Source organism: Thamnophis elegans, chromosome 3 (genome assembly GCF_009769535.1).
Source record: "Thamnophis elegans isolate rThaEle1 chromosome 3, rThaEle1.pri, whole genome shotgun sequence".
NCBI classification, from domain to species: Eukaryota; Metazoa; Chordata; class Lepidosauria; order Squamata; family Colubridae; genus Thamnophis; species Thamnophis elegans.
In genome coordinates this window covers 113,465,666-113,479,247 of record NC_045543.1, presented here as the reverse complement: position 1 = coordinate 113,479,247, position 13,582 = coordinate 113,465,666, and the positions used below count along the sequence as shown (strand labels likewise).

Sequence of the window (13,582 nt, the reverse complement as noted above, 5' to 3'; positions counted from 1 at the left end):
CTGCAATTATCCCAGGATACCATCTGCTTTTGATAGCAAATTTGGTATAATGGTTAAAGCCATCAGACTAGAAGCCAGCAGATACTGAGTTCTAGTCCTGCCTTGGGTGACCTGGGCCAGTCACTTTCTCTCAGCCCTAGGAACCAGACAATGGCAAACTACTTCCAAAATCTCACAAAAAAAAACCTAAAGCAAAACTGCAGAAAAATGCAGGGACCCCAACCACACACACACCACATACTATCTGCCTTAGGGACCTAGAGGAAATTTTTATTGAAGGAGTGGTTTTTAAAAAGTACTATTTCTAGATTAGACATATTAAAAAATAATTTTAAGCTACTTTTTAAAGTAACTCTAGGATCCCAAGCAAAAGTGCCTGGCAATGTTGCTTACCTAGCTTGTTCAACTGCAACCTGCAAATTGAGAATGCAACTTCACATTGCCTAATTAACTGGGCAATTCAGCAGACACAGGGATTTGCACCTGCTCTTTGATCCTTTTCTTTGTCTAGCCTCCCTTTTCCATCTGTTTGGCACGCCTACAATTCTGCTCACCATAGAATAATATTGAAAAAACATAGAAAGATCCAAGATCTATCTTCTTACTTTAGGTTGTAAAATTGCAACCACTGGCTATCCATTATATTTCTGAATATCCAGAATAATAGTTCTATACCCAATTAAAATAGTTCATGTTTAACTATGGCTTGTAGATTACATTCTATCTATACCTTTCTACACAGCCTTGGAAAGTTTTTTTTTTAATTTAGTATCAAATTAAAGAATACCTACATTTTTGTATATTTAGAATTATAGATAAAAGATAAGTGATTGTAGTCAGTTATCCTTTCTCAGCCAGACTTTCAGTTTTATCATTCTACAATTACTAATAATTACAAGCTACAAGGATGTACTTCAATTCCTATATTTAGCTCACACAATTATCCACATCTTCCCACTTTGATATGATTGGAAAATACAAACTGTGCACATGGGTCTAAATGGATCAAGATGTTTCTATCCAAGTCACAACTACTGCTAGGCTGTTCAGTAGCCAGCAATCCAAAGCTGAGAAAGAGATTTCCACACTGCTCCTTCAATAGCTGCCATATGAATGGCAGAAAACCAAGTCTGACTAAAGCTTCCATCTGCAAGGATCTGCTTACACTGATCCTCATGGATATTATTTATTTCTCCATAACTTCTCTGACTTCCCTTGCTATATCTGAACTAGTTTATTACAACAAAATGAGAACTGTAAGCATTACTTTCCACAAAAACTCTATGCCTTGCGTGCTTACTTTAAAAGGCCATTGTTTTAAAAAGTATTCTCTCTCTAGGCACCAGTAACCTGATCTAGAAAAGGACTGAAAGTAAACATCTATTTCAAGTACTATACACTTTGGAGAAACTCACAAGCATTTTCCGAGTAAAACCAGAAAAACCAAGACCATTTCCAAATTTGTCCCAGATGTTTTGACTAAAATCATTACAAAGGAAGGATAAATTCATACTTTGCAGTAAAAGCTAACTAAAGCTTATGTGAACATACTGGCTGATATTAACCAAAAGCCAACATGAGTTTGTCAAAAACAGATCATGCCAGAGAAATCTTCCTGCATTATTTGACAAAGTGACAAAATTAGTAGACCAGAGGAATGCTGTGGATATAATTTGCTTGGCCTTCAGTAAGGCATTTGATAAAGTAGACCACAACTTACTACAGGTAGTTGACTTACAACAGTTCATTTAGTGACCATTCAAAGTTACAATGGCACTGGAAAAAGTATCTTATGACAGTTACGACCCCTGCAGCATCCCCATGGTCCTGTGATCAAAATTCAGATGCTGGGCAATTTATTTGTATTTATGACCGCTGTAATGTCATGTGATCAGCATTTGCCACCTTCTGACAAGCAAAGTCAATGGGGAGGCCAGATTCACTTAACAACTTTGTTACTAACTGAAATGACTGACTTTTCAACTGTAGCAGCAAAAGTCATAAAATAGGGCAAAACTCATTTAACAAATGTTTCACTTAACAACAGAACATTTGGGCTCAATTGGGGTTGTAAGTCAAATATTACCTGTACTTGATAGAAAAATATGAGTTAGACAGCATCACCACCCAAAGGATTTGTAACTAGCTGACCAACCGCACAGTTCTAGACTGCATTAACAAATCATGACCACGTTAAGTGTTAATATCATTTTATAATGGATTGGAAAGACCACACTTGGAATATTGTCACAATGTAAAAAAGGTGTTGAGACTCTAGAAAGAATGCAGTGAAGAGCAACAAAGATAATCAAGGGACTGAAGGCTAAAAATAAAAGAACAGTTGCTGGGATTGGATATGTCTAGTTAATGAAAGAAAAAACTAGGAGTGACATGACAGCAGTATTCCAATATCTCAGGGGTTGCTATAAAGAAGAGGGAGTCAAGCTATTCTCCAAAGCACCTGAAGGCAAGCAACGGATGGAAAGTAATTAAAGAGAGAAACAATCTAGAACTAAGGAGAAATTTCCTGACAGTTAGAACAATTAATCAGTGGAACAACTTGCCTTCAAAAGTTGTGAATGTTCCAACACTGGAAGTTTTTAAGAAGAGATTGGACAACCATTTGTCTGAAATGGTATAGGGCTTCCTGCCTGAGTAGGGGGTTGGACTAAAAGACCTCCAAGATCTTTCCCAACACTGTTATTCTATTCTATTCTACTTTCTGCCATGGCAGAAAATTTTAGAAACTGTGTCCATTTCATTTCAGTTATGTTACTCACTGTTGGATGTGTATAGGGAAAGAGATCTTATAAATGCATAGTAAAATATAATTGGTAATGTCAGTAATTACAATTTCCTACTTACGATTATTGAAACAATTGTATTGTTCTATTAATTTTTAATTATAATTCATATCATTATGAATTATGTTTGAGATTATCACAGGCAATCTTATATTAGGGAGCCAAGTGACAAATAATTTAAAGAGAACATTACCCAATTCAAATAAAAGGAAATTAAACTAAATTTCTTGATTTATTTATTGTAATTCAACTCTTTCATGCCATACATAATCAGTCTTTAAAAAATCCTTTTTCATCAATTGAAGATCAACAAACTGAAGATCAGTGTTAGAATTTGCTGGGGGGTTGAAATGTTCCCCACTGATTTTTCATAAAGAATTTTGTTTGCTTTATGTTGCCTTTTATTTATGTAGATTATTACTGTAGTGAAGAGCTCAACAAGCCAACTCAGAACAACCAATTAATCAGGATTTTTGCTTAAAAAAAAAAGATATGCAAATCTTTCTTCTACAAAGAGATTTCAACCAAGGCAGATCGTATTATTCCTTCTTGCTTGATACATTCCAAAGACTTTTGCTCTGCTCTCTTCAATTCCATACTTTATTCCAATATATATTTCACAAATTATCAGTTGTGTTTAGCTAGTGCTTAGGAAGTGATTGTTTACTTTTAATGCAATCTGGCTAAATAGGTTAATCTAACACCAAATTATGTATACTAGATTTCAGATCTACATTTGTTTTAGGATCATAATAGAGTCCCAAACCAGTTCCTATAATATCACATTTCTATTCTAATTAAATTATAATTAAATTGGGACACCAGGAAGAATAGTTTCAAATGTTCTCAAAGGGATATTTATAATAAAGCTTATTAATATTTTCATACTTGAAAAATCACTGCTACAGATAATTGTCACAAGGTTATTCTAGGTCTAGAATTAAATGCAACCCTAAACCTAACCCTCACCAAATGTTTACACAGAAACTTTACTAGATAAATGCATTATCTAGAATTTTTGAACAAGCCAAAGATGAAAACAGATTTTCAAGCTCTACTACATATAATATTCAACAATCAAAATATTTTGTCATTTTGTCATATTATCATTCACTGTTTTAACTATCAATATCCAGCCACTGTACTCATCAGAGGCTTCTGTGGTCTGCCGGATCAAAGCTTAATATAAGCTCACTGAAGCTGAATATAGGATTGATCAAAGCAGCCCAGGGTGAAATTAAATACTAGTTTTTAAATATTATATCCTTTTATATTCTGCAATATGAAACTTTTACAGGGAGACTTTAGGGAATACTTCCAAATTTTTTAGTGAAAAACAGATATATTTATGCATTGTTTATACATTCCTATGCCATCTACTCCTCAATGATTCTGGGTGGCTTACTATTACTACAGCTCATGGAATGAGTGTGACTGACTGACCTTGGTGAAAGAAGGGAAGAGATGCTGCGTAGGAAACTATAAGACAAGAGAGACAGGAGCTCCCAGTGGCTTAAAGAAACTTAGGAAAGATCTGCCATAATGGATCAAGCAGTCAAAAGGGCAGCAGGAAGTTGGTACGTTCAGACTTGCAAGATTGTTAATTTGGCTTTACAATAAAGTAGAATTAGTTCATCTAATCCTGTTTCCTGTCTGGTTTCTTGGGAGGGCTAATGAGTAGGGAGGGCTGCCGGGAAGCCTGCCTCACGTCTTATAGCAGACTACCTTTGCATCAGGCTTTACAACTAAGGCTATAAATCTCAATTCTAAAACCACTTGACCTTTTATTCAGAAATTGTCTCGCTTGACTTCAGGTTAAATTTTATCATGAACCAGAAGGAGCATTGCAGTAGGGATCGGCAGCCAGACAGTGAAGTCTATCTGGCAAAGTCTCTGCAGAAAAAGGAGAGGTTATGATTTCGCCCACTTTTATGCTGGGCAGCTGTCATTCTTGTCAGTAGTCTGTGGGAACGGAGGTTTTTGTGGTTGACTTGTGAGTAGAGTAGCTGGGAGGCAAGGGTTTTCAACCAAGCTCATAATGTAGCCTATATGGGCATAACATTCACTGAGCCTTATCTCTTCATCACTTTCAGAAATTTGTTTGTTTGTTTGCTGCCCATCTTACCACAGAGTATACATACAACACATACAAGTAAGTTAATGCCAACTGCTAACGTCCAATTACAGATAGGGAGGGGAGGCCAGGAAAGAGGGGAGGTGGGTTACTGAATCAACCACTTCCACTGTGATGCCCCAAGCTAACAGGCAGAGCCAGATCTTTAGGCTCCTATGAAAGATCAGGAAGGTTGGGACCAACCTCACATCAGGGAATAAGATGTTTTAGACGACAGGTGAAACAGCAGAGAAGGCCCTTCTCCTAGACCCCTCATTAGCTGGAATGATAGGGCTGACAGGGCCCACAGCATGCCTCCTCATAGCACAGGTGAGAGGGGCCAATTCTTAACTATTTAGCTATTAGGAACCTTCCCAATGACATGTTTTAGAGCACTGGATGAGTCTTCTTGATTGAGGAGCCGAAGTGGCGCAGTGGTTAGAGTGCAGTACTGCAGCCACTTCAGCTGACTGTTAGCTGCAGTTCGGCGGTTCAAATCTCACCGGCTAAGGGTTGACTCAGCCTTCCATCCTTCCGAGGTGGGTAAAATGAGGATCCAGACTGTGGGGGCAATATGCTGACTCTGTAAACCGAGAGGGGCTGAAAGTCCTATGAAGCGGTATATAAGTCTAACTGCTATTGCTATTGCTATTCTTTTCAGTCCTTAGAAAAGGATGTTTTAAATCCAAGTTTAAAAACTTTAAAAAATATTTTTGGAATAAACAGTAAAAGGGTCACTAGAGCATTGATTCTGGAAAGTTACAAATGGACTAAAGGTCCAGATGAATTTGAAATAAGATTTCTTTGAAATAAGATTTTGGAATTAATTAGAAGAATCTTTCCTATGGGAAAATGTTGCTTTTCATTCTTTAAAAAAAAATGATAGGATGAAACTTTGAAAGTTGGATGCCACTAGGAACAAGGAGCTACTATATTTTTCGAAGTATAAGATGCGCTTTTTTCCCTCAAAAAAGAGGCTGAAAATCTGGATGCGTCTTATACACTGAATACAGCATTTTTTACTCCTGAAACCCCACTCCCTTCACCAAAATGGCAGTGTATAGCCTTTAGGAGGCTTTCAGTGCTCCTGGAGGTTGGGGAGGGCAGAAATGAGCGAAAATCGGGCCATTTGTTGCTCAATTTTGCCCCCCCCCTCCAGCTTTCAGGAGCATTCTATAAGCCTCCTAAAGGCTATGCATGCCCCTTTTTTGCGAAAAATGGGCCATTTTTTGCTAGTTTGAGGGGGGAAACCTCAAGAGCACTCTACAAGCCTCCTAAAAGCTGTTCATGCCCTTTTTTTGAAGAAAAATGGGCCATTTTTGGGAAGTCTGCAGAGTGCAAAACCTTTTTTTAAAAAAATTGCCTCTTCAAAATTTTGGTGCATCTTATACTCTGGTGCGTCTTATACTCCAAAAAATACAGTAATGATTACAATTAAAGGAGGAAAGCACTTAAATTTGACTTACTAACAGAAAACAGAACAAAATACCTTAATATTGGAATACTGAAGAATATATTAAAAATAGAAGCAAATGTTAATTTTGAAAATGTCTGCCATTATAAACTGATTGTATTGAAAAGAAGAAGAGCAAGTTCTACTGAACAAGAAGACTAGACTGGTTTGAAAGTGGATGTAAAAATAACAGGTTACTGTACAATAATAAAGATGCTACACTGAATATACAAATGAAACTGGTTCATGTCCTAATAATTAAAAGAGATATAAATAACAAAAGTGTGACCTGGATAATTGGCATGTAAAAGACGTTTTGTTTCAAGTTTTGAAGGATTTTGTGAGAAGAGACAAAACAAAATGATAAGAAATCATGTTTTAGCACAGTATTTGAAAGAATTAAAGTCATATTGTTAAAAGTAAAAAGAAGAAATACAAAATTAGCTAATTTCATTAAGATTAAAATAAATATTGTTATCTGTAGTAATCTCAATCGGCTTTTGCTGACCAAGACTGAATGACAAAGTTTTCAACATTTCATAAACATGAGATCGTTTTCATACTCAGGAAGCAAATAGCCAATCAGGACCTGGCTACTATGCACTCAGTGACTCAATACAGATAGTCCTCGACTTACAACCACAATGGAGACCCAAATTGCTAATCAAGACAGTTGTTAAGTGAATTTTACCCCATTTTATAACTTTTCTTGGTTAATTGAATCGCTGCAATTGTTAAATTAGTAACATGGCTATTAAGCGAATCTAGCTTCCCCATTGGCTTTGCTTGTCAGAAAGGCACAAAGGTGATCACATGACCCTGGGACACAATGCAATCATCATAACTATGAACCAGTTGCCAAGTTTCTGAAATTTGATCATGTGATCACCGGGACGCTGTAATGGTCAAGTCACTTTTTTCAATGCTGTTATAACTTTGAAGAGTCACCAAATGAATGATTATAAGTTGAGGACTACCTGTAATATCAAGTATATTTCACAAACAACTCTTCAATATGATAGTTATCCAGGTTTATGCTCCAATTCCTAATGCAAAAGAAAAAGAATTTGACAAATTTTATGGTCAAGTTCAATTTGAATTTAACAAAACCTGTTAGCAAAGTTTGGAATGCCAAACTTGTAAATAGTATAGAAAAAAATGCAGTTGGACAACATCATTTGGAAATCAAAACCAAACAAGAGAATTTAATCCATTTCTGTCAATCCAATATTTTTTTCCTGGTAACAGCATTTTCAAATAATCAAAGCAATGCCTTTTTACATGGACATCATCAGGCAGAACACATAGAAATGAAATTCACATTATAGTGCTACAAGAAGGTAGAGGAATTCAGCTATAACAAAATAGACATAACCAGATGACTACAAAACAGATCATAACATGATTATGTACAATTTTAAATTAAGATAAAGCACAAAAAGAAAGACAACAATGATATGATCTTGAACATATGCCAACAATTTACTCTTTTATGAAAGTTTATTGTTATATAAATTACAAATGGAAATAAAGATTAGAAAAAATGGTAAAAGAAGATGTAAGAGGAAAAGAGAAAAATTATGGCAACTCCACATCTTTAATCTGAACGTACTTTTATTTCTCTTGAATCTATAAAAGAGCATTATTACAATAATTTGATTACAAAAACATATGCATAAGGCTATATATTGTCAAAGATTAATATTTGTATATAGAAACTATAAATACTGTTTGCATTAAACATTTTTATTTTTACATAGTACTATTATCACATTTATTATTTAAATTGTAGATATATATCAATAAAATATATTATGCTTGAACCAGAACAGAGAAATTACAAGAAAGATCTTGGTGAAATTTGCTCATTCATAACTAAACAATAACAATATTTTAGCCTTCTCCAATCTGGGTGTAGCATAAAATTATACTGTAATTTCCAAAGTTTACAAACCAAGATGTGCTCCCTGGGACTATGTGAATTAAAGGGATCCATTTAGGAACCGATTCTATTTTATTTTGCTTAGCCTTAAGTCAACAAAAGCCAACAGAGGAAAGATTGGAAAGAAAAGATTATCCACAGAGTACAAAAAAGATCAAAAGAACTTTTCAATTTATAGAAGGAACATAAAGCGATTGTACATATCACCTAATAGCTAACTATGAAGTTTTGTCATTTAGTCTAGAAGTATGTTGACATTTGACAAAAGAGCTTTTTTTAATTGGTTCACACATTTCCCATTAGCTAGACACTATTTGCTATGCTAGGAGTGCAACATCAACGTTTTTTTCTGAATTTATGCAAGTTTACATTCATTTCAACAAGGCATAAGCATTGACCAGATCTTCCAAGTTAAAATGGCTTTAATTTAAAGGTCATTCACATTCTCAGAATATGCTGCTTTTGTCAAATGAATGTGAGAATTTAACATGCTATCATCGTTTAAAACATCAAACACAGTAAAGATGCCTCAATATATAGAGTTTCTTAACTTTAAGCTGTAAATAGATTGATTTGTCTCTAATTATTTTCTTGCCCCAAATTGTCTGGTACAGCATAATATACCATAGTTTACTATTACTATAGTGTAGTAAAACAAAACTCTGAAAAAGACAGATCACTACATTATTTCCTGTTAAATGTCTAACTTTTATACTATAAATGTGAAGTTAAAAAACTGAAAAGCTAAAGTTAAAATCACAAATTACGACACAATGCTCTTCTACTTCCAAATCTCAAATTTGAGAATATTTGTGTGATTTAAATTCCATGCATTGTCTCAGTTAATATCACAAAAGTTATTTTTAAGAAGCCACATCAACAGGAATTTATTTAAATAATATTTGTCTTTGGGATATAAATGGTTTGTTTGCAGAAAAAATGGAAATGTACAATATTTGATCATTTTCAATAAGATCATAGTCTATACATTAAAAAGCAAGTGTATTTATTTCCAACAAATGTGTTACTGTCCCACCCCCACCTCCATTTTTACGTCCCCAAACAATTTACTAATACTACAATGTAGCTGGTATATTACAGGCATCACATAATTTCAAACAAGACAATTTGTTAAAACCCTGTTGATTTCAAACCTATATGCATGTCACATTCCTGACATTCTTATGTACAACAATGAAATTTGAATTTCATATGTTCATCCTTCAATGACACTCTTGCTAGCTTTTAAGTTGAGATTTTCACTAATTCATACTTTGAGCAAGTAAAAACTGAAATGGTATTTTGTTCCATTTCTGCTGGGTGCCTTATTGACAAATGAAATCATCACCCTTACTATCTTTCTCTCCTTCTATATTCTCCCAAATAAAACAGAAGTCACACGTGTATCATCTTTTTATGCTTTGGTGAGTTCTATGCCACGCTTTAAAAAGATTGAAACTCAAGTAGATTGTTTTCACCATCTCCTTCTTACACAAATATTGTGATTCATTGAAATCTTCAAACTCCAAATGTACTGTATAAGATTTCAACCAAACACAGCAAGTCAGTAATCTATTCAAGGAAAACAGACAAAAGAACTACTTTCTACGTCTGATTTAATACCAACGATTGTGTTTCCCATGAAGATATACTAATAAGGCAGGAGTTTCTCTAATGGAAGGAATCCCAAGAGGTTTGAATATATGCATTAGAAGGCAATTACTGGGGCATTTCTGGCATAGGCTATTGCTGTTCCATCAATAGAGCACAATTGTGACTGATTTCCATCTGTATGCCTGTTTATACAAGGTCAGGTTGACCACATTTATTTGTCAAGTGATTATATTGTTATAGTCTTCCCCAGCACAGTTCCTTCAAAATTTGATATTGTCCACTGGTTGTGCTTAATAGGAATGATTGATTTTGTGATCCAAGATTTTCAAAGGATAGTCATCATTCGAATATGTTGTTCTAAATCATTTTTTACCGGACATTCTATTTATTTGTAAAAAAAAATTATTGGTTGTCCAGCTTACCACAGGATTTATTTTGTTATTCATATAACGTTGAACAGAAATGTAATGATTTAAGAATATAGTCAACAATCTAAGGGATGGCAGTGTAGTCAAGCTACAGATTTAAAAAAACAATTGTGGCATCAACAATATTACACTCTATATATTAAGAAAAATAATTCCCCAGTCATTTAACGTAGATATTAATTCCATTATTTTATTAAAACAAGGTTTCCACATTTCATTCTACCTAGTGGAGATGGTTCCCTCCCCTAGCTCCATATTTCTGCTACCAGTCTATTGCCATCTAGATGGTTTGGGGCTATTACTTATGCAATCTAAGCCACCATGGACGATTGGGATCTGCTGCAGGTGGTTTCAGAAGGATATGATTCAAAAATGATTCAAACCCTGATTTAACATCTATATGAATTGAGCCATTATGCTTGGTGTTCTTGCTAGTATAATCCATTTAGAATTGATACTTTGGTCAAGCCTAATTGATTAGCCTTTTCCCAATCTGCCATTACTTTCACACAATATACTATTAACCAAACACAGTGATGGCTAACCTTTTTCCAATCGCATGCCAAAAGCGGATGGAGCGCTGGGGGTCGTGGGCAGGCGTGCCACACCCATAATTCTATGTGCGCAACCCCCCACGCATGCGCACGCAACCCCCCACGCCTTCTGCCTACTTTTGGCCTGTGATGGACCTGTTTTTCGCCCTCCCCAGGCTCTAAAGGCTTTCTAGGAGCCTAGGGAGGGTGAAAATGGCCTCCCCCGCCCACCCCCGGAGGCCTTCCGGAGGCTCGGAGGGCAAAAAATGGACCTATGGGCAACCCGGAAGTCCATTCCTGAACTTCCAGGTTACCCGTAGGGCCGTTTTTCTTCAGAGGCCTTCCAGGAGCCTGAGGAGGGTGAAAAACGGTTGAAAATGAAGACAAAAGTCAGCTAGCCAGAGCACACATGCACACTGGAGCTGACAGGGCAACATCTCCCATGCCGTAACAAATGGTTCTGCATGCCACCTGTAGCATGCGTGCCATAGTTTCGCCATTACAGACCTAACACATCTGGAATGCATCTTCATGTTAAGGTACATCAATTAAGTAAAATACTCAAGTCAAATTTAAATGATTTACTTCTCTCAACACAGACACACAACAAATCTTTAGAGATTAAAAATAAGTTAATTAATCTATTGTTTTTAAATAGGTTTTTTATAAAATACAAAGAAATATATACATGCATTCATTTTTTTAAATTAAATTTGCTTTTTAATCACCAGAAATATTAAAACTGTTCCAAAGCAGGTGCTATTCAGGCTAGTGGAGAATGAAGATAATAGATGGTCATTCAACATACTCTCAGGAGTCCTATCAGAATTTGGCATCTTGTTACTTTTGCCTACATTTCCCTATTTGAACTACAGGTACTAATTTATTCATATAAAAATTGCATCTTGCCATTCAAGTATACATAGACCATTAAAGCTCAGAGCTGTTAGAATTAGCCTAATTCAACATCAATCACAAAAACAGAAAATAGGCAGATTCAGCAAGAAAAAATAATGCACTAAATATTAAATTACATTTCTGGAGAAACATACCTTTCTAAACCATATTTTCACTATGGTGAGAAATATTATTTAAAAATTGTTAAAGCAGCCTCTCAAATAAAATTACATGTCTTAAAAATACTCGTAATTCTACCATCACTTAAACTCCAAAGAGTGCTCTTTTCTCATCCATTCCATGAATAGTTCATTCTTTTAAATTCCTAACTTAATGGTTATATGGGGCCTCATGTAATGCATGTTACTTTACTCAATTCACCACACTATAAATTAGTCCAATTGCATTGAGTGTTTACGGCTCGTTGTGCTGGGAGAAAGTAAGGTGAGTAATAATTCTGCTCTAATGGTGCCAATTACATCATGGACTATCCAGCAGTAGTCTTTCACTATGAAGTAGTGGTTTGAAGTTCTTCATTTGAGTGGAGCTATTAAGATAATGGGTATCTATTTGCAATAATGTCTATATCTCGTAGTTTAAATATTTTCTGTTCTAATACATTTTAAGTTTAAAATGGTTTAAATTATCTTTAAGTAAAAACTGGGCTACATTATCTTTAAGTACAAATATCTGGATACCGCAATGTGAAAATTACTTCAAGAACAATGAGAAACAGTGTACATAAAAGGCATGGCCCAGTTAGAATGAGACAGCAGCATTCAATAGCTTGCAGATTCTGTCAAGCAAGACACAATATTTTGCTTCATTCATGCTTCCTTTCAATAAGCCTCTCTGTTCAAAACAAAAGAAAAGGGCATAAGTCTAAAGTTGTGGAACTTACATAAAGAGGTGCTTCAGTGCAGCTCAATTCCATCATTGCAGCATCTGCAAACAGAGCAAACCAAGAATTATCACACACTTAATTGCAAAGCATTGATACTATACTGTGTGGATAGTCAAAGATACTAAGACCATCACCATGGTATCTGAAGAGTTCCACGAGCAATTCTTGTCCCATACATTTGTAAAAGCAGACACTTTTTTCATTACCCTCCATAAGAAAGAAAACACAACAGGTGCAATGTTTGGAAAGTTTACAACCTTTCAAAAACTACTTAAAATTAACTGAATTTGCACTATGTAAGGTCAACCAGGTGCCGACAAGTTTAATAAGCTCTCCATTTGGAGACTCACTAAATAATGCTTGCCATTTAAATGAATGTAACATTATATAACCCACAGTTTATATAACAGAAACAAGACAAATAATTCCCAATTAGTGAAAAATTACCTAGAGAATTCAAATTGTGTAACCATATTTGCCATCATTTTAAAAAAACAAAGAGTTTATTTCCATAATGCCATCCTATACCGTGTACATTAGACAACCTAAATCCTCTGTGAGCAAAATAATAAACTGACACAAATGTGACATCTGAAATGCTAATATCCAAAGAAAACCAAAGCAGTTTGGATTCCATAGGATACTCTGCCTCTCCTCACATGTTCCTTAAAAATATTGATTTCACTAGGAAATAGCTTATTGAGTATTCTTACAAAATAATTAATATTCAAACTTTCTTAAATGTAAATACAGTCTCCACTCATTTTCAAACCTTCAATATTTCATCTGAACTCATTAACAATATAACTAGCTATAGATACTTTTCTCCCAGGTCTCCTTTCTCCATCCTTAGGACTATAAGCCTCTGACATAGGAACTGTGATTCAAGTCAGT

General features: G+C 35.1%; 1 protein-coding gene across 1 annotated transcript in view; it reads right to left on the bottom strand.

Moving 5' to 3' along the window:
- Positions 1-13,582, bottom strand: part of ARHGEF28 (Rho guanine nucleotide exchange factor 28) — a 145,524-nt gene that overhangs the window by 120,373 nt on the left and 11,569 nt on the right. Inside the window, exon 2 of the mRNA XM_032212613.1 lies at positions 12,686-12,729. Within this exon, the coding sequence (XP_032068504.1) occupies positions 12,686-12,729 (44 nt within the window). The remainder of the gene's footprint in view (positions 1-12,685; positions 12,730-13,582) is intronic.